The sequence below is a fragment of the Chanodichthys erythropterus genome, chromosome 23 (assembly GCF_024489055.1).
Source record: "Chanodichthys erythropterus isolate Z2021 chromosome 23, ASM2448905v1, whole genome shotgun sequence".
Lineage (NCBI taxonomy): Eukaryota > Metazoa > Chordata > Actinopteri > Cypriniformes > Xenocyprididae > Chanodichthys > Chanodichthys erythropterus.
In genome coordinates, this window is record NC_090243.1 from 18067528 (window position 1) to 18093411 (window position 25884).

At 37.5% G+C, this 25884-nt stretch overlaps 2 protein-coding genes across 3 annotated transcripts in view; one reads left to right on the plus strand and one right to left on the minus strand.

Moving 5' to 3' along the window:
* Window positions 1–1125: 1125 nt before the first annotated feature.
* Window positions 1126–25884, plus strand: part of ift140 (intraflagellar transport 140 homolog (Chlamydomonas)) — a 35743-nt gene continuing 10984 nt past the window's right edge. Inside the window, exons 1-18 of one of the 2 annotated variants that reach the window (XM_067377313.1) lie at window positions 1126–1266; window positions 1854–2011; window positions 3125–3349; window positions 3440–3561; window positions 3777–3919; window positions 3988–4163; window positions 4301–4392; window positions 4506–4612; window positions 5385–5524; window positions 5659–5862; window positions 6107–6179; window positions 6283–6374; window positions 6520–6647; window positions 6739–6856; window positions 7054–7175; window positions 7283–7421; window positions 7712–7843; window positions 8197–8417. In XM_067377313.1, the coding sequence (XP_067233414.1) occupies window positions 1865–2011; window positions 3125–3349; window positions 3440–3561; window positions 3777–3919; window positions 3988–4163; window positions 4301–4392; window positions 4506–4612; window positions 5385–5524; window positions 5659–5862; window positions 6107–6179; window positions 6283–6374; window positions 6520–6647; window positions 6739–6856; window positions 7054–7175; window positions 7283–7421; window positions 7712–7843; window positions 8197–8417 (2381 nt within the window). In that variant the 5' untranslated portion in view covers window positions 1126–1266; window positions 1854–1864. Of the gene's footprint in view, window positions 1267–1540; window positions 1720–1853; window positions 2012–3124; window positions 3350–3439; window positions 3562–3776; window positions 3920–3987; window positions 4164–4300; window positions 4393–4505; window positions 4613–5384; window positions 5525–5658; window positions 5863–6106; window positions 6180–6282; window positions 6375–6519; window positions 6648–6738; window positions 6857–7053; window positions 7176–7282; window positions 7422–7711; window positions 7844–8196; window positions 8418–25884 lie in introns of those variants that run through there. The other variant, XM_067377314.1, reaches the window with a different exon arrangement.
* On the minus strand, window positions 11988–24662 carry tmem204 (transmembrane protein 204). Its single transcript, XM_067377315.1, has 3 exons — window positions 23872–24662; window positions 21052–21207; window positions 11988–14547 (listed from the first exon to the last, which is right to left on the minus strand). Exons 1-3 carry the CDS (start codon window positions 24116–24118, stop codon window positions 14303–14305), a joined length of 648 nt encoding a protein of 215 aa, XP_067233416.1. The 5' UTR covers window positions 24119–24662; the 3' UTR covers window positions 11988–14302.

Below are 25884 nucleotides of genomic sequence, written 5' to 3' on the forward strand. Positions count from 1 at the left end.
CTATTTCTTCCAGAATGGTTTTAATTTTACCCAAATTTACTCTGTAGATGTCTAACCTTCTCCATTTGCTATCTTAAAGAGCATTTCGCTCTGATATGAAAAGCTGCAGTTATACAGCAGGGTCACAAAATCCAACAAGACAGTGTAACAGGTTACCAAAATCTGTAACTCTACCAAAATCTGTTACCCACTATTTCTTCCAGAATGGTTTTAATTTTACCCAAATTTACTCTGTAGATGTCTAACCTTCTCCATTTGCTATCTTAAAGAGCATTTCGCTCTGATATGAAAAGCAACAGACATACAGCAGGTTCACCAATCCAACAAGACAGCGTAACAGGTTACCAAAATCTGTTATTCTTCACTATTTCACACAGGATGGCTTTATTGTTACCTAAATTCACTCTGGTGATATCTAACCTTCTCCATTTACTATCTTAAAGAGCATTTTGCTCAGATGTGAAAAGCAACAGACATACAGCAGGGTCACCAATCCAACAAGACAGCGTAACAGGTTACCAAAATCTGTTACTCTACCAAAATCTGTTACCCACTACTATTTCTTCCAGAATGGTTTTAATTCTACCCAAATTCGCTCTGGTGATATCTAACCTTCTCCATTTACTATCTTAAAGAGCATTTTGCTCAGATGTGAAAAGCAACAGACATACAGCAGGGTCACCAATCCAATAAGACAGCGTAACAGGTTACCAAAATCTGTTACTCTCCACTATTTCACACAGGATGGCTTTATTGTTACCCAAATTCACTCTGGCTGTGTCTAATCTCCTACACTTTATATTCATTTTAGTTTGATGTGAACAGCTGCAAATACAGCAGGGTCACCAAATCCGACATGGCAGTATTTAAGGTTACCAAAATCCGTTACCCCCTCTATTCCTCCAGACCAAACTCTTTTCAAATATCAAATGGGTTGGTGTGTTGATTGTTGACGGCAAACACATATTATCAAGTTAGATAGATTAGATGTGTTCTGACTCCGAATCACATGTGCTGGAACCAAAATACTAGCCATTCTACGCGCTTCACCTCATTGGTTGAGACGCTACGCCCGCGTTCAGTCCCGCCCCTTCTCGCTTCTTCCCCTTGGCGTTGTCTGGGCAACCGAAAAAGACGCTTCACGGCTAACTGTTCACGCGTCGTAAAACTCGAAGGGCTAATTTCATTTTTTATTGTCAAAATCATACATATGCTGCGCGAAAAACACACGGTCATAACGGCAGTGCTGAGTGGAAGAGGTCTCAGGTAAATTATTGAAACAGTCGTTATTTGAAACGTTTTTAAAGCGGCAGGCCTCGGTGTGGATTAGCTAACACGGCTAGCGCTAGATTTACTAACATTAAACAGATGTAAACAACATTCACCTTTACGTTTCGACAGTGACATTACAACAGCACAAGATATTGCCACAGTAGTTCCCCCAGCTTTAGAAACGCATATTATCTGCAACTTTATCAGAGCAGCAAACCGTTAACTTTGAGGAGTCACACCTATGTAGAAATAACGTTACCATGTTTTTGCTCATAGTAACATGTTTTGGATACTACCTTAAAGAAAAAATTATAAGTACACTACATTTCCATTTAAATGCCACTGTGTATGGATATGGTAAACATACAGTATGTATCAAAATACTATGGTATAATCTGATTCCTTCAGTTTACCATAGTACCACCACAGTACTTTTATATTTGGGCAGTAAGTCTCACTAAATCATTTTTATATATATTTTAGCTGTCATATTTAGGTTTTCAATCAGTATTATCAATATCATATGACTGCTGTTAGATGTGCTTTATGATATTAATATTGTTTCATAATTATTTTCACAGATCTGTGAGTCATGGCTGTGTATTTTGATCATCGTGTGGAGGCCCCTGACAGCAGTGGAGCAGCGGTCCTCGTCTCATGGCACTCCAGTGTGTGTGTGCTGGCCGTGGGGTCTGTGAATGCCTCCACCGGTGGCTGTGTGGATCTTTACCTGCAACAGGTGTGAGATGATCTCTGTACACCATCACTGCTTGTTAATGCATTCTGTACAATACTTAGACAAGTTTATTATAATATACATTTTCTGCAATATATACACAAAGTTTGGGTCGGTAAGATTTTTTAATGTTTTTGAAATATTTCTCTTACTAATAATACTTCATTTATTTTATCAAGAACACAGTAAAAATAGTAATATTGTGAAATTTAAAATAACTGTTTTCTATGTGAATATATTGTAAAATATAATTTATTCCTGTGATCAAAGCTGAATTTTCAGCATCATTACAACAGTCTTCAGTGTCACATGATCATTCAGATTCATTCAAAATCATTCTAATATGCTGATTTGGCATATTGAAATCAATTGTGCTGCTTCAAATTTTTGTTGAAACTGTGATATACTATTATTCAAAAATATGTGTATTAAAAAAAAGTACTTTTTTAAAGAAACAAGTACAGGAAGGATGCATTAAACTGATAAAAATTGACAGTAAAGACATTTATAATGTTACAAAAGATTTAAGTTTGAAATAAATGCTGTTTTTTTTAACTTTCTATTCATCAAAGAATCCTGAAAGTATCACAGTTTTCACAAAAATATCAAGCAGCAAAACTGTTTTCAACACTGATAATAATAATAATGTTTATTGAGCTGCAAATCATCATATTAGAATGATTTCTGAAGGATCATGTGACACTGAAGACTGGAGTAATGATGCTGAAAATCCAGCATTATCATCACAGGAATAAATTAGATTTTAAAATATATTTAAATAGAAAACAGTTATTTTATATTGTAATAATATTTCACAATATTACTGTATTTTTGATCAAATAAATGCTGTATTGGTGAGCATGAGAGACAAAAACATTAAAACATCTTAATTATTCCAAACTTTTGATCGGTAGTGTATGTGTTGTTTTATCATTTCAGTCTTAATCTAACTAAATAAATAGTTTTAATTTACACATTATTTAATAGTTAAAAACAGAGATTGCTCTTTTCAATTTGAATGTTATATTTTATGATAGATATCTAAACTTCTTCTATCATACAATAGTGTCACTTTAATGTGCTCTGTAATATCTGTGTGTGTGTTTGTGTCATCAGGGGGAGCATGTTGAGCTGTGTCATGTGGAACGGGGATTCAGCCCTTCGTTGTTGCAGTGGCACCCGACTAAACCCCTGCTGGCTGTGGGGTGGGAGACGGGCGAGACCGTTCTCCTCTCACACCCCTCCGGAGAACACACACCCCTGCCCAACAACACACACACCGCCTGCATCACAGTGCTGGAGTGGAGCAGTAACGGCAGCAGACTGGTCACGGGAGATCAGGTCACACACTTTCACCTTCATTGCGTATAATATATAATAAATGCTTATGTTTGAAGTTGAGCTGAAATTGTGTGTATGTGTATTTTGCAGGCAGGTGTAATGGCGGTGTGGCGAGTGGACGCTAGAGGGAAACTGCAGGGATCTCCTCTGATTAAACATGACTACAGTAAACCATTGACCTGTTGCATCTTTAGACCTCCACCGCCTGCTGAGTGAGTCTCATTTAACATCACATCAATACCGTGATGATTTCTGAACAGTTTAGTGTCAGGAAATGTTCTTCTAGCTGGACCAGAGAGGAAGTTTTGAGTTGTATTTAGTTGTAATCGTTACTATGAACTTATTGGATCTTTGACCTTAGTTTCCATCGTGAAATACATTTACATTTAAGTGTATTGAATGTGAATCTTCCGTTTAATATCTGTAGGGATGTGGCGATGCTGGCCCGTGCTGCTGTTAGCGGGGATGAAAGCGCTCTGGACATGTTTAACTGGAAGAAGAGCAATAAAGGAGCAGCGTTTGCACTGGGATCACAGGAAGGACTGGCCTTCTACATCAGTACAGCTGATGGTGAGAGACATTTACGATGACGTACAGTCGCTCTGTGTTTGTTCTAACTGTGTGTCTGTGTGTTTTAGGGAGCGTGTTCAGCGTGGATGAGCAGGCGCGGAGTGTGGCGTTGCTGTCCGTTGAGAGTGCGGTACAGAAGATGTGGTACTCCAAGAGGAGAGCCGTTCTTGCCGTGGTGACAGAATCACTGCTGCTCTCGCAGTTCACTCTTGGGCCGGAAGGGTTCGCTGAGGAGATCAGTAAGGTAACAGCCAATCAGATAACACCTCATATACAAGGTTTTTATGAAAACAGCCAATCAGATCGCAAAATCCAGACAAGCATCCGATTTTTTAATGGTTTTAGTTTTAGTTAACTATAATAACCCTGGTGTGTGTGCAGGTGAAGCTCAGTAGCAGAGGTGGGCAGCACTCAGACATTGTGTGGACAGAAAACGGTTTGCTCATCACAGCATCAGGAGAACAACACATCAGGTTAACATCAAATTTTAGTCTTCTATGTGGTTTTACAGTGTTTATTAAAGTATATTATAGTTTCTCAACAGATGCCCTGAAATGTTCTGATGGTGGTGTGTATGTTTGTGTAGGTTGTGGGATGTAGAGTTGGACGATCATTATGCTCTATCGCTGGATGAGTCTCTGGGCTTTGAGAAAGGAGAGCTGCTCAACTGTGTGTCCTTTTGCACTTCTAAACGTAAGACTTCCACTGTGACAACTGTATCTATCTCTATATGTGATTTATCTGAAATAGAAAGCTTTTGTAACATTCTAAGAATCTAAGAATTATTTTTTTTTTTTGGAAAGAAATTAATACTTTTATTCAGCAAGGATGCATTAAATTGATCAAAAGTGACAGTAAAGACATTTATAATGTTAGAAAAGAGATCTATTTAAGATGCTGTTCTTTTGAACTTTCTATTCATCAAAGAATCATGAAAAAAATTCTACACAACAGTTTTCCACATTGATAATAATAATTGATGTTTCTTGAGCAGCAAATCAACATATTAGAATGATTTCTGAAGGATCATGTGACACTGAAGAATAAATAACAATAAATTGCATTTTAAAAATTAAGTTTAATGCAGAAACTTGTGTTAGATAGATACAATTTTGTTAGATTTTGTGCAAAAACTAGATACAAAATATTATGCCGTTTTATCAAGTAAATGTAACTTTTTTTTTAAGGATATTCAGTTACTAAAAAAAAAACACAGAAGTATCACATTTGATAGAATGAGTTTTTTATGACCTGGTAAAGTATACTGATAAAATGTATAGCTTGAATGCATTGTTAGTACCTTTAGATAAAAATATTAAGTAAATATGAGCATGATTTTATACTCACTACTTGTTTGATGTTGACATGCTTGACTTGCAGCCTTATATGGTTAATTTTCATGGGATATTGAAATGTATAAGACTATGTTATTTTAATAAGAACTAATCTGGATCTTCATTTGCAGAAGTTCTTGCGGCAGGTACCAGCAGGGGTCGTGTGGCTCTGTGGCACATGGTGACAGTGAGTGATCAGAAAGGAGACTCAAAAACACAATGGAAACTCCAGACACCAGCAGAGGTGGAAGGAAACATCACCCAGCTACAGGTACTGCACCCTTCTGAGGTATATTCAGGGTTATTTCAAATTTAGGGGAAAAAAAGTTATACTAATAATGTATATAAACTTATTATAAATATAGCATGTCTGAAGTCTCTCTCCCCGTGTCTTTCTGTCTGTAGTGGGGCTCGAGTTCTCATCTGTTGGCCGTCTGCAGCAGCAGTGGTGTAGTGATTCTATCAGAGCATGTGATGTGTTCTCATTACAGCCAGCAGATGGCAGCAGTGCAGCTCACACCAACACACCTCAGCCTGGCCAACTTCAACACCAACACACACATCACCTTCCACACAGACACACACATCAGAGCCGTGCAAGTTACCAAGGTAACACATTCACACAGAAGCTTTTAACACAAAGCCCTTTTCTCTTTCTTATTATCAAAACATAATGATTTTCCCATCACCAAACGAGATGATATGATGATTGTAGACGGTCTTTTTTATTGCCAGGACCAGTGACATTTATTTCCACAATTTTCGTAAAACAAGAAAAAAAATGTATACATAAAATAAATAAATATTACTATTAAAAATCACACATTTTTCTACATTATTTTTGTTTATACAGGATATGGTTGCGGTGTGGAATGGGAAATATATCACAGTGTACGAGCCATCAGGACAAACACTACACAGCACAGGTACTAATACATCTTGACGGATGTGCAGCACCACACACAATCTGGACCTATTTATATGTCAATGCTAGAGTCATTTTCTGATGAATTCTGTTTTTTTCATTAGGATCTTTCCAGTGTGAGTCTGCTGCTCTTGCATTACATGAAGAAAACATTTATACCATAGAACCCAACCGCGTCCAGATCCGCACACCGCAGGTACGCACCACACACTGACCTATAAAACAGAAGTGATGACCATAAATACACTCTCCACCCACGTCCACATTCTTTAACATATGAAAATACACACTGTACTGTACACAGTGAATGTTCACATTTCCAAATTTGTGTGTGTGTGCAGGGCACTGTGAAGCAGTTGCTGGTGTTTTCTGAAGCAGAAGGAAACCCGACGCTGCTGAGTGTGTGTGGATCTTACCTGGCTGTGGGAACAGATACGTCTCACGTCAGAGTCTTTAACCTCACACGCAGGTAAACACACACACACTCGATTCTACACAAACATGTGTAAATGTATGTATGTGTGTATAATGTGTGTGTGTTTGTGTGTGTGTGTGCACAGGGAGGCCAAACCCTTGGGCGTCACAAAGAACCTATGTGAGCTCATTCCTGACCTGGGCGCTCTGAGATCAGTCAAATGCAATGCCAGCGGCAGTCAGCTAAGCGTCCTCATTACACAGGTACAAAAAAGACAATTCTTAAAGGCACTTTACACTTATTTTCATACTTACACCTGCATGTCTTAATCGTTGAGACGAGCACATTACTGACAGAATCAAAAACCGCGATAGATAGACAGTCAGATAGATAGATAGATAGGATCTTTTAATTTGTATGTGCAGGTTTTGCCAATGACTCTCGTCTTTGTTCATCGTAGGTGAACGGGCGGCCAGATAACAAAGTGTATTTCTATGACATCGAGCTGGACACACTTTCTTACTTCGACTTCTTCACAGGGAGGCCAGAGAGCAGTCTCGCACAGTCCGACGACAGTCAAAGGTACCGTGAGACAACATGTTTGTTAGCGTGGTCTCACAGGAACGGAGATGATTGAAGTGCATAAAATAAGCAAACTTTTATTGTGACAAATTGTATTTAATTTTAAGAACTCAGTGTGAGGGGGAGTTGGCCGCCCGCTGCCCTGTTTCTCAGTTCTGGGACGAGAATGAGCCACGTCTGTTTGTGTGTGAAACAGTTCCTGTGAACTCTGACCTCCTCAGCAGCAGCAAATCACAAACAGAGAAGGTAAAATACAACATGATAATAAATATGATTATTGTTAACTGGGCTCAGCTCTACATTTATTGCCTTTTTACACTTTTTTTAAAATGTTTTAAAATATATATCTTTTCATATTCTCATATTTATAATTTCTATATATTCATAAAAAACTTTTTAAAAATTGTGTTTTTCTAAAAAACTATGCATTTTTAGAATTTTTTTCCTCTGGTTCAAAACAGATCTTTATGCATTATGAGGGCTAAATAAGTGAGTTAAAATATATAAAATGTTTTTTTTTTTTTTTTTCGTGGCAGGAGGACGTGATGGTGGTGATGTTCTTTGTGACACAGGAACATGGTCTCCTCCTGCAGGACTCGCAGCCCAAACCAGCTACGCTGCTCTCTCTACTGGCTCTAGATACACCGTATTACTATTATATTTGTAAGGTACAAACACACAGGAACCCTTCACTCCTCTCTTCCTGCTTCTCTGTGAATCTGTATGCATCTCTATTTCTCACCCCTTTACATAAATTTTTCTGTATTTCTTGCATGCATTGCTTTATTTCTCTTATTTTCATTCTGACTGTCCTGCTGCTGTTAAGCTCTTATTTCGGAGGGGAGGACTCGTTCTCCCTGATGTGAGTATCATCACCATCATCCAGAGGTCATTTAGCAGAAGAATCATCCATTTGATCACTCTTTCTCTTTTCATTCATCCTTCTTAATTTGTTTCAAAAAGAGTGTTTGCGTTTTGATAAAGGTTTATCGTTAATGGATGTTTCTCTCTGTCCCGTCAGCTGGGCGAGGATGGAGATCAGGGGCAGGTGGTCTCGACTCCTGCCGCCACGCCCCAGCTGCCGTCGTCGTCCCCTCAGATGGTGGTACGGCGAGCCCTCCGAGACTTTGTGGGATTGGAGAGCTGTGAGAAGCAGACCCGAGACGCCATGCTGAACTTCAGCTTCTACCTCACTATAGGGGACATGGATGAAGCATTTAAAGCCATCAAACTCATCAAGAGGTACATGTACTCATGCACTCACATCTTAGCAGAGAAATGAGGTTTATCAGTGTTTGGGCTTTTGAGTTGATCAGGGCTGATCTGTGAACTTGTGACCTTGATCAAGATACAACCTTAGGTTATTCCAGAATGACAGAACCTTGAGGGTATTTTTTAATCATTTTAAAATCCTTTTAATCATTTTAAAATCAGATTTCACACTTAAATGCTTTTACGGACATTTTTTTCAGTCATCTGTGCTACTTTTTTACTTTTCTAAACATGCTAATCAGATGTCTTTTGCGCTATGTGTCACTGCTTTTCAGCGTCTTGTGCAGGAGTACCACATTTTAAGACGCCATGTCAGATTAAAAGTAGTTTAACTATTAAAAGCATGCCTTGTTTTCCATTTAACAGTGCCGCGGCTCTGCTGTCAAACTGTTGCGTGCCGTCTCGTTCTACTTCAGATGTCAGTGCTTATTTTTTGTACTTATCAAAGTACTGGTACTTTTGTACATATCAAAGACTAGATGCGTGTGTTCTTCAGTATATGAGAGTATAGTTTGTGTGATAATAGATGTTTTGTTTTAAAACCTAGTGAGCTGCCAACATACACCGCAATTTGACAATCATATGTGTGTCGAACATGAATTTAATGGCCAAAAACTACTGAATTGGTAGATTCTGGTATGTATAGAGTGGGATGACCTTTTGCCGATTACTCAAAATCAGTGTTGTTATTGTTAAAGGGATAAATGAAAATTCTGCATTAATTACTCGCCCTCATGTCGTTCCAAACTCGTAATATTTTTATTCGTCTTCAGAACATAATTGAAGGTCTTTTTGAGTACTAAATCACTCAATTTATATGGATCTTAACTTCAGAAAATCATAAATCTTAAATTACTAAAATTAAATATCAAAAAAAAAAAAAAAAAAAAATATATATATATATATATATATATATATATATATATATATTAATAAAAATGACAAAAGCACAAAACAAACTTACTAAAAATTAGACTATAATATGTTGGCCCATCACAACTAAAGTCACTTGCTAGGTTTTGAAAGACAAATATTCTACAGACTCACTGTGAGTGAGTGAAACATCCTCTACGTTCTTGCCTGCTTGCATTCCGGGTGTATGTGGAGGACGTGCAAGATGGCACGCTTACCATCTACCATCCTTTACAGTGAAAAGGCAGATGTTATGTAAAGCGATCTTCATCATAAAAATGATTTACTAATGATAAATGAGATGACGGTGAGCCGTACATTTATATTGTATGTGTTGTCATTGATTTCAGACACACAAAATGCAATTTCCCAGTCATATTTCCAGAGAGGATATAGTGATCTAAACAGACACACACACACACACACACACTGCTGTCTCCCTGTTCAAATCAAATACACAGAAGTGGCTTTTGGGAAGGGTGTGTGTGTTTCATGTTTATAATGGGAATTGTAATTGTACTTTGCGTGCTTGTAAGGTTACTGATGTTTATATGTAGGTGTGTTTGTAGCGGCTTCCCAAAAGACGCCTGTGTGTATGAGAGCTCTACCGTAAAAGACACAGATTTCCATGATTGTATGGGGTGTGTGTACTGTACATTCCGGCAGTATTGTTTTAGTTCATTTTAGCAACAGATGAAATGCGGAGGAAAGGAAAGGAGCTTGAGCTGAGTGATCTATTGATGCCTATCTTTAACAATCACATTCTCAAGAACTGTGACGTATCCCTGTTTGTGACACGTACTGTCAGAATTGTTTAGCATTTCACCTTTTGAAGGTTAGTTCAAAAAGTGAATGTTCGGTCATTAGATATACACCTTCTTATAATTTTAAATCTGTATGACTTTCTTTCTATACAATAAAAGAGGCTGTGAAGCTCCAAAAACAATTAAAAGGCACCTTAAACGTATGATAAAAGTATTTTCCTTATGACTTGTGTGCTATATTCCTGTAAGTAATACACAAATATATTCAATATGGCATATCAAGATACATAATATATGCAAGTCATTTCACCATGCCGTGTGTGAATGAGGAGGCAAGATTTAAGAATTACAACAGAAAGGAAATTTTTAAGTACATTTCGGGCTGTTTCTCACACAGAGCTATTGTATGACTTTAAAAGATTTGGAATATAGTGCACATGTCACATGCACCACTTTTATTAAACTTTTTGGTGCTTTTTGTCTTATTTGGAGATTGACAACCTCTGGTGACTTCATGTTTTCACTGTATGGGAAAGAGCAAGTTTGAGTACAGTAATATACAACAAAAAATGTGACCAAAGCTACTTTTTTAGATAAATGATCAATAAAATAACTAAGAATAAAAAGCAGAAATATCAGCACACCTCATACATTCATATAGTTCATATGTATATATTCTACATATGCAAATATGAATTATATGAGTGTATGATGTGTATATATACAGTGGCATGAAAAAGTATGTGAACCCCTTACAGAATCTGTGAAAATGAGAATTATTTTAATAAAATAAGAGGGATAATAAAAATGCATGTTATTTTTTGTTTAGTACTGTCCTGAGTAAGATATTTTACATAAAATATGTTTGCATTTAGTTCACAAGATAAAACAATAGCTGAATTTATTAAAATAACCCCATTCATAAGTATGTGAACCATTGATTGTGTGGTTACCTGATGATCCACGACTGTTTTTATGTTTTGTGATGGTTGTTGATGAGTCTCTTGTTTGTCCTGAGCAGTTAAACTGAGCTCTGTTCTTCAGAAAAATCCTCCAGCTCCTGCAGATTCTTCAGTTTTCAAGCATTTTTGCATATTTGAACCCTTTCCAGCAGTGACTGAATGATTTTGAGATTCATCTTTTCACACTGAGGACAACTGAGGGACTCAAACACAACTATTAAAAAAGGTTCAAACATTCACTGATGCTCCAGAAGGAAACACGATGCATTAAGAGCAGAGGGGTGAAAACTTTTGAATTCAAATATCAAGGTAAATTGTACTTAATTTTTCTGCCGGAAAACATGCAAGTATCTTCTGTTGGTTCTGAAGGGCAGTACTAAATGAAAAACAATTATATTTAAACAAAATAAGAAAAATTGTGACATCTTCATCCTATTCAAAAGTTTTCACCCCCCGACTCTTAATGCATCGTGTTTCCTTCTGGAGCATCAGTGAATGTTTGAACATTTTTTAATAGTTTAGTTTAAGTCCCTCAGTTGTCCTCAGTGTGAAAAGATGAATCTCAAAATCATTCAGTCACTGCTGGAAAGGGTTCAAATATGCAAAAATGCTTGAAAACTGAAGAATCTGCAGGAGCTGGAGGATTTTTCTGAAGAACAGAGCTCAGTTTAACTGCTCAGGACAAACAAGAGACTCATGAACAACCATCACAAAACATAAAAACAGTCGTGGATCATCAGGTAACCACACACAGTATTGAGATTCAATGGTTCACATACTTATGAATGGGGTTATTTTAATAAATTCAGCTATTGTTTTGTCTTGTGAACTTAAATGTAAACATCTTTTATGTAAAATATCTTACTCAGGACAGTACTAAACAAAAAATAACATTATTCCTCTTATTTTATTAAAATAATTCTAATTTTCACAGATTCTGCAAGGGGTTCACATACTTTTTCATGCCACTGTACAATTCCATTGGTAACATGTCAGTATAGGGAACACATATTTACTATTAACTTGAACATTTCCCTCAATCAACTCCTAATTTACTGCTTATTAATAGTTAGTAAGGTAGTTTTTGTAGCGTTTCAATTTAGGTATTGGCAGGATTAAGGGATGTAGAATATGGTCATGCAGAATAAGGCATTAATATGTGCTTTATAAGTACTAATATTTACTTTATAAGTCTTAAAAAAATACAGTAAAAACAGTAATATTTTTAAAATCATTACAATTAAAATAACTGTTTTCTATTGTAAAAGCTGTATTGTAAAATGTAATTTATTCCTGTGATCAAAGCTGAATTTTCAGCAGCATTACTCCAGTCTTCAGTGTCACATGATCCTTCAGAAATCAGTCTAATATCATGATTTGCTACAATTATTATTATTATCAACAATATTTTTTAACATTAGCCTCATGTTATCATAATTCAAGTGTCAGTCTGGAATCAGGGGGTCACCACAGAGTGTGTGTGTGTGTCTCCATTCATTTCCTCTCATTCAGACTGTCCTTGACTCTGCTCACTGATCTCTCACACACACACAGTCAATCCCAGAAAAACCCTTTTGTGTGTTGAATGGCTTTGTTTATTACTTCAATAATATTATATCAGTCCCGCTCAGTGTGAAATGTGAAATTTTAATTATATAATTAATATACCTCTGTATTATACACATATATGGGTACCACAGGCACAGGTTAACAAATATTGTGTCTACTGTATACTGAACTGATATAGTTCCAGTTTATCATAAAATTATGATCAGATTCAGATCATCTCCTCCTTAATGGTTACAATGCAGAGTTTCCTCATTGGTGTCTTGTAGATTATATAATATCAGATGAATTGTCACTTGGAGATGAATGAACAGGCAGAAGTCACTAAAATAATTTTGGTACCAAATGCCCAGACCTGCACAGAATCTGCTCCACCAGATTTCCATCTCGTCCTCTCACATATTAGATTGAATATTTAGAAATAATTTGATAATATCAGCTCTGTTTAACACATTTTACCATGATTGGGTGTATTATCTCCTCACAGTAAAGAAAAGATTATATTTTGCTTAAACAAAATTAAGCAATTAAGCAAATTTAAGCAAAATTACCCCCTGAAAAGCTGAAATTCAAATAGTCCTAAAATAGACTTAATTTTCTTTATGCAATATATATATTTTTATTTTAAAGTAAAATGTGATTTGGAAATGGACATAAAATAGGTGTGAAATTCATCTATTTAAATCCATTCTGTAGATTTTTCCTCTTAAATTAGCACAGAAAATAAAAGTGTATAAAAGTATAAAAGTGCAGATTCCATGCCGGCCTGTAAATGACTAAATTCAGTTGACATGGGAGCAATAATCAATGCCTAGACTTCTTTTGAAATCTGATGCTCCGTGTTTCATAGAATTATAATAGATACATGTGGATACGAATGTGCTTCTACTTTCTCATAAGTGCACTTATGAACATAAACGTGTCAAGATCCAGCTTGATCTTTATCTGTCACTTCACAATCCATAGTCCTGCTTCTGTTTAAAAGGAATTTTGAAAGTCTTCCATTCAGTCCGAAGCCACTTTTTGCAGTCACATGATCACTGCCCTTGTCCTTAAAGGGACATTTTACCCAAAAATGAAAATTTGCTGTATATTTACTCACCCTCAGGCCATCAAAGATGTAGGTGTCTTCAGTAGAACAATAAAGAAGATTTTTAGCGTAAACTGTAGTCCTTGGTGATTTGTACAATGCAAGTCAATGGCTATCATCACTTTGGGAGTCAAAAAAACAAGTGGACGCACTCAGGACCGTTTACTGAAGCTTTGGATTACAGATAATAATGTTCAGTTTCTTGCACAGACCTATCGTTTTACTTCATAAGACCTCAATGTATTGTCAGGAGCTGTATATGATTTTTTTGACTCCCAAAGTGACGGTAGCAATTTACTTGCATTATACAAATCCCCAAGGACCACAGTTTCCACAAAAACTTCTTTTCTGTTCTACTAAAGAAAAAAAGACCATCTACATCTTGGATGGCCTGAGGGTGAGTTAAATTAACAGCAAATTTTCATTTTTGGGTAAACTATCCCTTTAGGCAAGAGATCAATTTCACATAAAGTTTCTGAAATCCTCTCCATGGGCTTTTGTGTCCGTCCCATCTAAATATCCATCATGTGTTTTGTCTCAGGTGAGATGTGTCTTTGTGTGTCAGCACGGTGACTCTACATAGTCATTGTCTAGGCGTGGCCTGAAGGGTGTGGTCAAAGATCGACTGATGACAATGACAGGCGGTGACAGACAGTCGTCACGGCGATGCAGAATATTCCAGATTAACATGGCAGCCGCCAGCGTGGCGAACAAGCATGCAGCGATGTTTACATAGCAAGAGTAGGACAGGTGAGTGTAGGGGCCAATCCTGTAGAATGTCACGAGACCGATCACCAGCACAAAACCTGCAGAGACAGAGAGACAGGACAGTATTAGCCAAAGCATCATTCTTTAAGGTATATTTATGGTTGATTCATCAATTAGGGGAACTTTCTTACATTTACATTTACATTTATGCATTTGGCAGACGCTTTTATCCAAAGCGACTTACATTGCATTATACTATACATTTTGTTGTATGTGCAATCCCCTGGGATCGAATCCATGACCTTGGCATTGCTAGTGCCATGCTCTAACCACTGAGCTACAGGAAAAACTTTCTCTCCCCAAGGATGATTTATTAGAAGATATTTTATAATTTTTATAATAATAAAAATTGATTTATAATAAAAAAAAACAGACTTATAACATTATTTGATAGATTTAGCTCTTTTTAATGTGTAATGCAAAAGAAAGTTTAAAATACAAAATAAATTTTATTTAATATCATTAAAATATCAGTCGATTTGTGCCAGTTATCACCATTAAATTTCAATAGGTTATAAAGAGTAAAACAAATCAAATCCTACCTAAATTTGGATTTTATTGCAATTAAGGGTGATGAATGTCATACTTTCCCCATTCAAAATGATCTTTTTGACATCATATGTTGGGGAGCGATTATATATATATATTTATTTTTGACCACATCTCTTTAATTACCTTTTCCTAGTTTATATGGGTATTGAAATGTTGAATTTGCCTGAATTTTTCTATTTTGAGTTTGTCCCCCACCCACACTTTAACTTTTAAAATTTGTGAAATTTGCACATTTATTATGATCAACTCTATTGTGCATTTTATTTATATATAAGTGTGTGTGTATATATATATATAAAATTATTTTGACATAGTTTTTTATCAAAATGTCATATCTTGTTTTTCTTGTGATATGCTCACTTGACGTATGCCATGTTGGTCTTCAGTTAAGCCAGTCGCATTTATATCTGCCTTCATTTAGGTATGTAATGCTTAGTTTTCACAATTCATTCTACTACCAATGGAAATAGCTGTTTCTTTTGGGAAAAATGTCACAATGCTGACTATAACAAACTGTTTTTTTTAGGTTTTTTTAGTTGATTAGGTATTCATCATGTACAGTATAAAGATCATGACCAAGTTTTTCTAAAGAAGTTTGTTTGGTTGTGATGGAAATGAGAAATTACATGAGAGCACAGATTTTTTTGAGCTACACATTTTTGCTTTTAAAAGCTGTTTAGAAGCTGTTTCTCTGTAGATTATATTGTAAGTGCATTACTTTAAACACCATTTGTATTTGTTTTTTTTTTACAAACCGAATTATTTTCCTTGGTATTAGACGGCATGTCACATAGCTGACCATAGAGGCTGAACCTGAAACATTTAATTCATCATAACCATAATAATAGTTCAATCTCCTTTCCTTTTGACTGATTTGAGTTGGTTTTGGCTGGTATTGACTAATAGGAGTAGTACGTCTCAAACTTCCTGTAAAAACTCCGAGCACATGTGTTATTAATAACTGTGGCCTAAAAACACAACAGTAGATTCCCAGAAATACAGAACGCAGAGGATGTGAGATGAATTCAGTGCAGGAGAGCAGCGAAATGGAAATAGTTACAGGATTCAGATCATGTTACACGCGTATGTTTTATTTAGGCAGAAACAAGAGCGAGCGAGTCATTTGTTCTTTCTGTTTTTATTCTGAATGCAGCTTTTTTTGGCCCAATGTCATCCCTTTTCCTTCCTTTTCTCCTCTATCCTTCCATTCTTCCTTCCTTCCCTCCGTTTCATTCAGTTTCATCTGACGATTCTTACTCACACATGCTCGTACAATTGAACTAGAACATGATGTACAATAACAGGCTTGAGTAAATTTATTCAGCAACAGATGTTTTTGCTTACACATTGCTCTCTCCATCACTTTCTTTTTCATGGACTGTTTATTCTTGATCGATTTTGTTCAGACAGACAGCAGAAATTTTGGTATATCAGATCTATTTAGTTGTTTGTAGTCTGTAGTCTAAAAAACACACATGAAAAACATGACGTTTACAAACCTGATCCACATCACATCCATATATCCACCCTAGTCCAATTTTAGAAATGTGTTTGTCAGATAATATTTCAAATAGTTTTTTTTTGCAAATGACCATAACATCACACATAGAGCGCAGTCATATAAACAGCTGTCTGAATTCACTCATTTACACTCATGTGGCATTCAGTGTGTATTTAAAGTTGAATTGGTGAACAGGTGTGCGGTTTCAGTTGCAGTGTGTAATTGGAGACTCTGACACTTATGTTATCTAATTCACTTAATTAGTTCAACACTGTGGTGAGATGTCATGATGGACTAGAGCAGAGGTGAAATTTCTCTATCATAACTATAAAGTAGATATACCAATCAGTGTCTGAACAAATGGATTTAATTCTGTCCTGTAGATTACACTACATATAAATCTGTTTATCAAGCTTTTTAGATGGATGCAAGGCTTTTTAGGTCAATAGAATCTGTGATCACTGACCCATTTCGTTTGCTGGCTTCCATGGCTTCAGTCCCCTTTGTTTCCCGCTAACTGGCTACCCGGGGTGTTGAAATATTGGGTAAATTGGCAGTGGGCGGGATCACACAGACCAAAACAAAAACAGAAATTCTGACATGGAACGCACATTTCACAGTAGAATAACTGGCTATATAGAATTGTTTTTCGGAGAAACAAGTATGTAAACTTAGCATATTTCCTAAATAACTGCAGACATATTATACTATTTTTATGCTTTATTACAATCAAAAAATTACATATAGTTTCTTTAAAGCTGCGACAGTTGAGTGCATGATGTGTCCAACATTCCACACTTTGTTTTTCTGATTAATTAAGTGCATTTTCCATGTATTTAAAGTGTATTTGGAATTTTCAGTTCGAACGCACAAAATGGCATAGAATAGTGCATAAGTATGTGAATTGGGATGCACCTATTGCTATGGTTGCTTGGGTATTCTGGGTGGTTGCTGATTGTACTGATGACATTTAGGCCCTGTTTCCACCTGGTTTTAAGATGTGTATTGATCGATTGGATCACAAGTGGACGACGCTAAATACAGGTGTAAACGGGATGTAAAACGCTTTGAGCTTGTCCAATTTCAACCACTTCCAGAGGTTGTCAAAAACACATTCAGCCGGATTGCTTTCAAAACAAAGTGGAAATGCTCATGTGGTCGAATGTGTTTGAACAGCCACTAAAGACCGCCTACTGACATGCTAGCCAGACGGGATTTAAACTTTGTTTGGTTTGAAGACGAAAAACATCCACTTGTGATCCGATCCACCAAATCTCATCTTAATGCCAGGTGGAAACAGGGCCTTAGTCAGTCATTAGCTGCATCCAAAAGCACGTACTGTTGAGTAGGTACTACATTTGAATTTAGATTTACTTCACGACTTTTGAAAAAGTACATTCTATATAGTACAAATGCGTATGAATTAATTCACATGTACTACATCTGTCATGTTGTTACTGACACATGACCTACCAACGTTAGTTACATCCCCATTCACAAATCCTCTCCCGTGGCCTCATGGGATAGTGAAGTGTCCATCGGATGCGCACTTCCGGAAGTAGTAAGTCATCTGGGTACTTTTCACCTACTGTTTTTCGAATACTATGAATTTGGACATACTACTCTTTCGCATACTGTTTTTCACGTACTATATAGTAGAGAAGTATTCGATTTCGGATGCAGCGCTAGACTTCCTGACAGCCATCGGGGGTAAAAACAAGTAAATGTTCATTAGCTTAACATTACGCTGTAGGAATTAAACTGATGTTCAGTCACATGTCTGTGTATATTACTTACAACGGCTTTGAAAGTTTCTTAATCGGATTTCGGAGCCAAAACTATCCATTTTTATTTTAAAGCTTTCACTCTCATTAACACAAAGATAAGGACACAAGAAACTAGCCTTGAACAATCATCATTGTGCCCTTGAGCAACTGTCTGGGGAAAAGTCCCTGTTCAGTGGCTCCGTTGTGTGAATGTCTAGTCAGTACACTTAAACTATGCAAATTGCCTTTGCAATGTGCTGCATGTTATAGAAGCAAAGTCTGATATACGTATGTTTGTTTATAAAGACTTGATGGTGATTGGGTTTCCCCGTTTACTTCAGGGAAGCAGTTTGTGCTTGTTTATAATTTATATGGCAGTATGAGGACATAATTGTTTTCATTTTGGTCAGACATAGTCTGTCCCTTGAGATTGTGTAAACAGACGCAGTATTGCAGGGACAGTTAATCAGGACACTTGTTTCCTCCACCCAAAACACACACACACACACACACTAACACTTTTGGGAGATTCTAGACCTGTCCTGATGAAACGTGCTCCTCCGTGGCGTCACATATGTCCACTTTTCTTTCTTCTGTATCGGTGTGTACTTCTTAAAATATCATCAATTTCAGTTCAAGTCCATGTCTAATAACTCTGACACTCGGCTGCTCCACTTCTTACTGTCACACACCCCCTCCCCGTCTTTCCTCTGCGGCTCTGGGTTTGCATAACAGGTAGTTACAGACACTTCCTCGTCCTGAGCAGGGATATCCTGGCGCCTGACTGTCGCTCTCTGGAGCTGTGCGGCAGCCGCTTGTGCTCTGGACCCCGTTTAGCTAAATATAACTATTGTCACACATTCACGGGTAGTGCGCACTATTAGCTGTACTGATATACTAAACTAGTAGCAGACCACCATCGTAGCACAACATCACAAAAGCCAGACCATGGAGTCACAGGCATCTTTGATGAAACTTGAAAAGGACTTTTTCTAAAACACAGGAAATGTACAGGGTAGCTATAAAAAATGACCTGAGGTTAAGAAAACAGCCGGTGCCATCAAAGAATTCCTATTAACTACATTTTTACTTTTATGAATAAAACGTGAGTGGTGCTGGTGCCTGTGTGAAAGTTGGTGCCATAATGCTTGGGTGTTTTGGGTGGTTGATAGGGTGTTCTAGGTTGGTGGTTGAGATTAGGGTTAGGTAACCACGTAGGGTGTTCTGGTTGGTTAGTAAGACGTTGCTAGGGTGTTATGGGCAGTTGCTATGTGGTTGGTTGGTAGGGTGTTTTAGGTGGTTGTAGTGTGTTTTTGAGCAGTTGCTACTTAATTCTAAGTGGTTGCACTTGCTAGGGTGTTCATGGTGGTTACTATGGAGTTGCTGGGGTGTTCTGAGCAGTTGCTAGGGCGTTGCTAGACTGTTCTTGGTGTTTTGTAATGTTCTATTATTTATTTATTATTTATACGCCATGTTGGGTGATTTAGGTGGTTACTAAGGCATTGTCAGGTGAATGCTAAGGTTTTCTGGGTGGTTGCTTGAGTGTTGCTAAGGGTTGCTCAGTCACTCCTACTAGCCACTTTGGCGGATTTAATTTTACTATATATTTTAATATATACATTTTTCAATTGTAGTCTTTTAAAAAGGCATCTGAAATAATAAACTTAGTGCAGTGTAGTGTTGACAAAAATATAAATTTTTCGATACATATCGATACTGAAATATCTGAAATGCTTCCAATACTTATTTACTGCAGAATAGATACACAATACCAGCTGTGCTTTCTCACTCTCTCATCTCTCTGACAGTGAGTTGACACACAAACCCGCCTCCCCTCACTCACTTGTTTCATTTGCTCTGGATGAATATTTTCAACGTTTGAATTTCGACGTGGTACTGCGCGTCCTAGTACTAAATTGAGTTCTTTTTCGCTTTTTTATTGCGCCAAATTCACAAAAAATAATGTCAAAATGCCAGTCTTGTCAAGTATTCACTTAAACACAGTCAGTTATATTTTAAGTGAACATAAACATTTGAGAAAGAAAACGCATGTGTAACAGTATAATGGATCCATGCATCAGGTCTTAAAGTGACAGCAGCCTAATATACCTGCTGCCGAATTATGAGATAATATGAAAAATATCTATATGGCAGGTTTTCCCCATGGAAAATGTTTTTAGTAACTTTAGAAACCCACTAGCCACAGGGTCTGGAGAGCAAAAAAGTAAATGTCAAGCCCTGACAGTCAGCATTTAAATATCCATGTAGGTGAAAGGATGCACAAACCATTCAAAGTGCACACGCAATAAAACGAGATAACATCACAGCCAGCACACTTTCATGGGACATCAGCAGCAAGTTTTGAAGACACAGGCCTGTGTACGTCCCCAATGGGAGTTCATTTAATTTGTCAGCGGGCCTTTGGCCAGGACTCTGTTGTTTCCTGTTGAATTGTGTGTAGTCTTGCTGCGCTCAGGCTGCTGTGCTTTGTTGATGTTTGTTCTGTTATAGATCCTCAAAGCTCCATCTTTCCTTTCCCAAAATGCAGAACAACAAACACAGGACAATAGAGACCGTATCTCTAAGGACAGACGGGTTAGATATTGAAGAATTAATGTGTTATTTGAGGGTGGGTGTGTTTTATTTCTGTCAGGCATATTGAAGCTCCTCACAGGGGCTGTTAGTGTTTGTTACTGACTGTACAAACAGGCTTAAACACTCACTGGCTAACTGGAACAGGGCAGCGATGGCCTCCTCCCACCACTGAGAATCATGGGTAATGTGGCTTATCTCCAGTAACCCAAACAGGAAGATTAGCTGACCCACGGTCAAAGCCACCGTAGCCATCAGGTTACATGCCCGCATCATGTCAAACTGAACTGTAAACAGGAAAAAATAACTATTAATGCTTAAATGCTTATAAAAGTGATTCAAGCCAACATATACATGCACTGAAAAAAAATTCACTCAGAAATTGCTAGTCTCAAGAAATAATTACAAAGAACCAACAATAACGCATTGCATTAAACATGAAATTTTGAAATGTAAAGACTAAAATAGTATTTTCTTGAAAAATCCAATATTCTGTTTTATTTACAACTTTAAATAAGTTTTACAGTGTGAATGAGCGGATGAGTATTTGTGTGTGTGTAGGTAGAACATCTGAATCATTGTAAGGAAGATCCAGCTGCAGATGTGCATAAGACACAACTTTGCCAATGTGGGTGTCACTTCCTGAAAGCCACAATCCTTCACTGTGTCCATCCGTTTCCTATTTCTAAATCAGGATAGATGGACAGACGTGCCAGGCTGCATGCTACAGGCCGGCAAATCTCTGCTTGGTTGTTCTTCCAGTGATAGTTGCCATGGTTTAATACTAGCCAGACATCTAAAAAAAGAGCTCTAGACATCTACTTCATTTGAGGAGGAGTCTAGAGCTCAGATTTAAAGAAAGCTGTATTTTAAATAAGTTTTATATAAAGTTTTAAGACATCCAATTCATATGTAAGTGGTTAATACACTCACAATCTGTACTTTGTAAAAAAAAAAAAAAAAAACTAAACGCTTTTTGACTAAATGTTTTTGTGACACACACACACACACACACACACACACCCCCCCCCCCCCACACACACACACATATATATATATATATATATATATATATATATATATATATAATATATATATATATATATTTACTGCCCAGCCAAAAAAGTCACTGTTTGGATTTAAATTGGCAAATACTTAAGATAGACTCTTAAGATAGACTGGATCATTATTGCTGTGATTGTTATTTTCTAGAATGTTATGTTTGGCAGCAGTTCTTCTAGTTGATGGAGTGTTTAGCTTTTTATTTCTTAAACAACCATGTAGGAAGACACATCATGGCCATATTCCAGGATGAAAAAAACAAGATTCATCAAGCCCAAATTGTGAAAGAATGGTTGCATAAAGAATCATTTTCACCTTAAAGAGTTAGTTCACCCAAAGATGAAAATAATGTTTATTACTCACCCTCATGTCGTTCCACACCTGTAAGACCTTCAAACGAAGGTTACGGGTGTAAAACGACATAAGGGTGAGTAATAAATGACATAATTTTCACAATTTTTGGGTGAACTAACCCCTTAAATTCATTGAAAGATGTGCTGGAGGAGACTTGGACTCTTACATTGTCAATAGAAGATCTTGAGCAAAAATTGATGCACCTTATGATGGAAATTACATCACTACATTTTTTTCCATCAAGAGCTGCATCACTTTTTCGTCAAGATCTTGTATTGACAATTGACATAGAGTTTTTTTGGGGGGGCAGGGTAACACTTTCAATAATTACTTACTGAAAGTTATTTTAAAGGCCCTTTAAAGGTTATTTTAAAGTGCCTTGGAATGTGCAGCATTATTCAATGTGTTGATGTAATTTTCCACTGAAACAGGAAGACCGGCTGGGACACACCGAACAGCTCCTCCCCTTTTTTTAAATAGCCAGTAGCGTTTCATTTATATCACAGCTCGGCCAGAGCTGTTGATCTCGGTAAAGCCTCAGTTTCCTTCTAATCTTCCTTTCTCCTCCTAATCTCCTCCATATCACTTTCTGTGTAGAATTCAAATGTGTCCGATGTGTTTTGTGGTCTGCGGCGATTTGCACATATGATCCGCACTGTGCTATCGTGTCTCTGGATCAGAGCAGACTGTGCGTGTGCTGCGGCAGTTCACGTGACACTAATGTGAAACCAGACTTCATTCATCTCAATGGAAAAAATCTTAATCATTCCCTATCCCCTATATAGTGCACTATGTGCCATTCACCATGTAGAAAATAGTAAATGTGTGATCACGTGACTGACTTTAGCCGCAGCTTCAGCGGGACGCTTTAGATTCTAGAGAGCATTTGATTGGACAGAAAATCTGATGAGAAGCTGAAGTGCAGCGTGATGTCATCAAAATCGTTGATCAGAAGTGAGAGACTATAAGTTTTGAACGCTTATATCTTCTAAATACGAATTTTGTCAATGTTTTGGAGCACACTGTCTTATTGTTAAGAGTAAGGCTAACGTATTCATACCTAAAGCCAAAAAACAGATTTCATGGCGACTTTCACATTCTATGAAACATTATATTAGCAAATTACTGAAATATGAAATATATTTATGAAACGTATACATTAATGACATTTTGAATATATTTGAATGCATACATAAATTATCTACTAAACATTATGTACTAGTTAGTCACATTTTAAGTCTTCTTTTTTCAGTTCTTTCAATAAGACATTAATATTGTATCATGCTTGGCACTAAAATTATATATAAATAAAATATATTGATTGATGTTTAGTAACATTTCTAATTGAATGTACATGATCCGTTAAAAATTATAATATTAATATAATATTTTTAAATTTTCTGTTAAGTTTAGTAACATAAAGGGTATAAGTGCATTAAAAAGTGCATAAATCTGTTCATTTGCTGCAGAGGTTGTATTAACATTATTCCCTTACACACAGTTGCGTGCGCTCTAGCTGTAACATGGAGACTCACGTTTGACAGTGCTGCGTGACTCCTGGTACCCCGCGAGCTCCGATCCCCAGCTGAGTTTCTGGCAGGGTGTGGGCTCGTGAGTGTGCGCGTCCTCGTGCGCACATGCTCTCCAGAGCCCGACACTTCGCCTCCGTCCGTCCTCCAGCACCTGTAGCACCCAATTGGAGCTGAATGTCGCCACGTTGTTGAGCACCAGAGAAAGCAGGGCCACCGCCGCCGCCACCACCACCAGCCTGCGCACGGCCATACGCCTCTCAAATACCTGAAACGTCCACGGGTACACGTGCACGCTAAACGCGGAGCGGCATGAACGCTGTAAGGGGTTAGCTAGAGGACATCGCCACTCATTCTTGTGTCTTGAGGGTCGTTGGGGTGACGGGAGTCTCTAGCCCTCTTCCTCAGAGTCAGGGGCCACTGCTGCTCGTAGGGCTGGACGCTGGACCTCCAAGGCCATCACATAAACCAGCACGCTTTCTTTAAATCGCTCCTTAAGCGTCGTCCTTTCTCTGTCTGCAGCTCTGAGGTCTCGCTGCCTGTCTGTTCCTCCCCTTTTCTCCTGCAGATGTGCGCTGGGACGTTTTTTCTCCTCGTCTCCCTGCTGGGAACCCTGAGGAATGTCTGCGTGATGCGGTCTCTGTGCTTTTTTGTTCTTTCCCACACTCTTTCTCACTCATTTATCTCAGATTACTCGTCCTAACTAGTTTCCCATGTTCACGTGCGGGCGTGTGTGTTTTATCCCTGAAAAGCTCAGAAGAACTGGGAGGGTAGGTAGTACTTTGGAATACATCTCTCTCTCTCTCTCTCTCTCTCTCTCTCTCTTTCAAACACGTTTCTCCAGCTACAGGATGTGTTTCCTGGAAGGAAAACAGACAGAACAGAATGCAACACCATCCTCTTTCTCTCTTTGACTCAGTGAGCTGGTTATTAATGGAGCAGGAAATGAAATATCATGTATTTAGTGGAATTTACCTGTTGCACTAAGAATTAAAGTTCAGTTTGTGTATCATCCTGTAGCGTTGAAAGATTCCTCAAATCATGTGTTGTTGAGGAGAGCTGTTCTGTTTTAGTGACCAAATGAACCATTTTCACTTGCTGGACCATAAAACAAGTAAAAAAAAATCCTATATTCAAAAAGCCACACACCCAGAACAATGTAAAAATGTACTTCATTTCCACGTTTTTATTCAATCATAAATCATTCTGGTTGGATTTGTTTCTCTTTCTACTTTTCTGTTGTTTCTCGCTCAGTTCTGGGCCCCAAAAGATTCAGGGAATTTCCTGTTGCTTAGCTCTAATAAACAGCCCACATCTGTATCTACTAAAGCTGAACAGAGCAAAAAAGACGAGAGAACAGGGGGATTTTGGACAAATAAAGACCAGATGGGACTGGATGAAAAAAGGAGGGAGGGCACGAAAGGCCAAACGAGTGGGAGAGAGGGAATGTGGGAGAGAGAGTGTTGGGTGTTGATGGGGTCATTCCATGCATAGCTGGAACGGTTCGCTCATGAGGTGGAACGAAAGGAGAAACGGCAGAAACACTCAAAGTGCAGCTGCTGAGTGCTGAGAGAAAAAAGACTGTGCGAATATCATCTTTAACACATCCTCACAGCCTTTTACGACAGATTTAATGCTTCATGTTGTGTTCCAGTGTATGTATCCACACTTTAAAACAGTGCAGATCTTAAAAGTGACAAGGAAAAGGTCATCTGAATATTTTCCAATAAAAGCAGATTTTATCACGTTCATTTATTCATGATCTACACCAAAGACTTTAGATATAAAAAAGACTATGAATATATACATATCACTATGAATGGGAGAAAGTACAACATGCAATATGGCATTCTTACATTCTTCATGCAAGTTTTAAAAGCCAGGGCTTCAGTAATGTTGTGTATGTTGTAATGTTGCAATCTTTGGCATCTGAAGAGAACTGAGGTTTTTGTTTTTTTGATTAAAGGATTAGTTCACTTCAGAATTAACATTTTCTGATAATTTACTCACCCCCATGTT

Excerpts from the sequence above, each read along its gene's own strand:
- tmem204 (XM_067377315.1), bottom strand. The coding sequence starts at position 24,118 with ATGGCCGTGCGCAGGCTGGTGGTGGTGGCGGCGGCGGTGGCCCTGCTT. Across the intron at positions 21,208-23,871 it reads GTCACGCAGCACTGTCAAAC|TTCAGTTTGACATGATGCGG; the intron begins GTGAGTCTCCAT and ends TCCTGTTTACAG. Across the intron at positions 14,548-21,051 it reads TGCCCTGTTCCAGTTAGCCA|GTTTTGTGCTGGTGATCGGT; the intron begins GTGAGTGTTTAA and ends CTGTCTCTGCAG.